We start from the raw sequence: 3,671 nt of genomic DNA, 5'->3' as shown, positions 1-3,671 counted from the left end.
TGACACATATGATGTAGCCGACGTTTCAGATGATGAAGACGTTGAAGATGAGGATGCCAATGCAGAGGAAGACACGTGATGAATATCCTTCAACCACATCCTTGAGTGGAAATAGGAAATATTGTTATGAATTTTGTTTCCATATCTTAGGATATGAAATCTGTGACCATTGCATCAATATTTGTTTTTATATTGACAACTTATGTATGAACTAGTTTTTATAGCCGTTTTTTATTGTCTCCTTGAGGTGCAGCCACGTGCCTCCTTATAATGCAGCTTATGTATGACCATTGCATCAATATTTTTGTATCAACCACATCCTTGCATCAATAGTCGTTTTTATATTTCTATCTTGCCATTAATCTGTTTTCTTGCTTCTATTCACAGCTTACCATTTTTGTGCATTTGTTATCTATGTAGGCTGTAGCAATGCAAAGCAAGTATGGAAATGTGAGATCCCCTCCAAGGTCACACTTCATCAGCCCAGGATTGCTTCGTCAACAACATGTGAAAAGGTCCTATCCAAACCCCAATATAGGCATAGGAACAAACAATGAGAGTTCGTCTAGAAAGCGAGCTATGAAAGCTATGGGCAATGTTAACCAACCAAAAGTAGCATATGGTACTACATGTTACAGTCATATAGAACATACTTGTAATTTCTGTATTCCAATTTTGAGTTACTAACAATATAGACATTGCAGATAATTTAGAAGATGAATGTGTGAATCTTGAAAGCAAAAAATGGGGACTAAAGATTAATAGGGTCACTGGCGAGCCTATGTATGATACAGATGATGAAAGTGAACATGATTCTGAATATGAAAATGAGTACTCTGAAGATGAAAACATAGTGAATAACATGACAGCAGGGGAGAAGAACTTATATTTTCAAAAAAAAGATTCCTGAATAAGGAGAGACATCCAAAGAAGTCAAAATGTGAGGACCTGATAACTTAGTACATGACCAATAAATTGATATTTCATTTTTTTCTAAGTCATTGACAATTGTTCCACATGCCCTGCAGCCATGAACCAGGATGCTCCAACAAGCAGAAGGGATTATTTTGAAGATAGGAGGGACTGTGCCAGAGCATCTAATGCTGAAGACTTAATGAATGCTACAAAAAATGGTGTGCTTAATTCACACGCCAGAAGGGATGATTATGAAGAAGGGAGGGACAGTGCCAGGGCACCCAATTCTGAAAACTATGAGGAGGGGAGGGACTGTACCAGGGCATCCAATGCCGAAAACATTGTGAATGCTACAAAAAAAGGTATGATTAATTTACACAGTTTTCATTTTTCTCTTTTAGGTATAGGAACACAACTAATAGTTGAAGTATAAATGTTTCAGCTGATAGAACTGAAGAGAAGAGGGGCCGTGACAAAAACAAATGTAAAAAACTTGCTAAACTAAAGCCTGGAGAAAAAATTAAAGTAACGTTCTACAACAACCGTGCTCTTTGTACAACATTCGCACGACACATAGGTAGAATCGTTCGTGATCCTAGTATTACCTCTGTGAGAGTAAAGAAGTGGACTGACATTACTGAGACATCTCTAAAACATATTTTTGCTGCAGTCAAGGTATGCTTTCATAGTACTATTCCCTTGTTTCATCCTAAAAAGGTAGTACATTTATGTTTGCTTCGGCTTGCTGATTATCCAGGACAAGTTTGAAAACATGGATGAAAACATTGAAATTGATGTCTACAAAAATGACATCATGGAGCATGCTAGGGATTTGTGGAACAATTGGCGCGGTGACTTAAGTCGACACTATGTCAAGCCGACAAAGAATATGCAGCAAGCCATTAAGAATTGTCCGAATGATTTTGCACAAGCTGATTGGGAGTGGTTGGTCAAAGAGCATTTTTGCAGTAAGGAATTCATTGCAAGTTATCCTATTACTGCATAGTGCAACAATTTATTTTTTACCTCTGATTATGTTGTTAGCATCCATTTCATGTAATTCCTCATGATATTCTAGGCAAAGAGCAAGAGAAATTCTAGAAACCGATCCAATTTGACAATCCTTCATCACAGTGGCAGCAAACCATTCAGGAAAGTGATTTATGACAATGTAAGGATTTGTTAACCAATCTGAACAACCTAATTAGTTTTTCATAGCACTTATCGATTATGATTACATTATGTTGTACTAGGGCGGCAAGGATAATAATCCACCAGCTTTGGATGCCTTATTTTTTATGACTCACACAAAGGGTGACAATTTTATTGATTCTGAGTCCTCCAGCAAGCATGTAAGCTTATACAATAATATGTGTTTTTGCTATTTGCTATTGTATCATAATGAAAGCTGCTAACTTAAGTGTTTATTGAATTCTAGGCACAAATTCAGGAACAAATGTTTTCAGATCCTTCTCTTTCCAATGCACAACTTATGGACAAGTGCTTCCCTTCAAAACGGCAGGACCATATCATTGGATATGGTGGTCGAGTGAAAGCAAGACATCTTCGAAGTCCATATGTTAGTAAGGCTGAATTGTTAGAGAAGCTAAAACAGTCGGAGGATGAGAAACGAGCAATGCTTGAGGAGAACAGAGAGCTTCGAGAAGAAAATCGGGCTACAAACAGTCGTGTAAGCCAAATGGAAAAGGAGTGGGCAGAGTTGAAGAAACAAATAAGTAGTAGTTAGCATAGAAATCTTGATTTGAGTAGAGTTTGAGTGATATGAATATTTACAACTTTTATACCATTGGATAAATACGTGATACTAGATTTATTATATGTAATAATCAGATTACCACCGATATATATATACAAGCTGCAAATGGTTCATTGGTGCATCTCAATGTGAAATTGAATGGTCATTGTTGTTTAATACAGGGAAGCAGAAAGATGTCGTTTATTAATGTTTCATGGGTGTCAGGTAGAAGAATGTAGTTGTTAATGTTTCAAAAATGGCTGGTAGAAGAAATAAATTTGGTCGTTAATGCTCCATACATGGATGTTAGAACTAAAAACTTGGTTGTTAATGCGTCATATGTGGTCGCTAAAGGTTACAAATATGATCGTTAATGAATCATGGCAGCTGCAGCCTGTACACAATTATTAACGATGAAAAATGTCATCGTTATTACGATAATTGTGGTCGTTAATACTGTATAATTGACGACAATCACATATGTCGTCGTTAATCATGTAACGACCGGAATCCTCATGTGGTCGTTATTACAATTAACGACGGGACTTTTAACGACCATCGACGACCACATATGGACTTTTAACGACCACATATCCCGTGGTTAAAACATGTTTCTCCTGTTGTACACAACCTTGTAGTATGGCCCTTGTCCTCACCACAGAATAAGCAATAAATTTTTCTAGGTTGATCCCCAAACCTTCCTCTAAAGCCCTGTAATATCCCAAAAAAAAATGTTGACCAAAAGTTAATCTCTGGTGCGTGGATGAGGTAAAGGGTTGTGGGCCATTGGATGCAAAGATAGAAGTCATCTGAGGCGTCGTTTCTTTCTCCCACAAAAACCCTAGGTGGCCAGCCATTTTTTTTCCCTTCACCCCCCCTCTTGGCCGCCACCCCCTTTTCTCCCCCTTGGCTGGACGCCCCCTCCCCCTATGGCAGCCATCATCCATTGCTTCCTCCCCCAAGATCTTCCCCTACGCAGCAAGGATCGAGAAAAGGAGGG

General features: G+C 38.2%; 1 protein-coding gene and 1 long non-coding RNA gene across 2 annotated transcripts; both read left to right on the top strand.

Annotated features, from left to right (window-relative positions):
• The first annotated feature begins 370 nt into the window (after positions 1-370).
• On the top strand, positions 371-1,921 carry LOC109941371 (uncharacterized). Its single transcript, XM_020542149.1, has 5 exons — positions 371-622; positions 705-940; positions 1,029-1,277; positions 1,358-1,590; positions 1,673-1,921. Exons 3-5 carry the CDS (start codon positions 1,031-1,033, stop codon positions 1,919-1,921), a joined length of 729 nt encoding a protein of 242 aa, XP_020397738.1. The 5' UTR covers positions 371-622; positions 705-940; positions 1,029-1,030.
• Positions 1,922-1,977: 56 nt separating this feature from the next.
• LOC103637818 (uncharacterized) lies at positions 1,978-2,879 on the top strand. Its single transcript, XR_002266726.3, has 3 exons — positions 1,978-2,086; positions 2,169-2,267; positions 2,354-2,879. It is a non-coding gene; the product is annotated as an uncharacterized lncRNA (long non-coding RNA).
• The last annotated feature ends 792 nt before the right edge of the window (positions 2,880-3,671 follow it).

Source organism: Zea mays, chromosome 1, assembly GCF_902167145.1.
Source record: "Zea mays cultivar B73 chromosome 1, Zm-B73-REFERENCE-NAM-5.0, whole genome shotgun sequence".
NCBI lineage: Eukaryota > Viridiplantae > Streptophyta > Magnoliopsida > Poales > Poaceae > Zea > Zea mays.
This window is presented reverse-complemented; position numbering and strand designations above follow the sequence as displayed.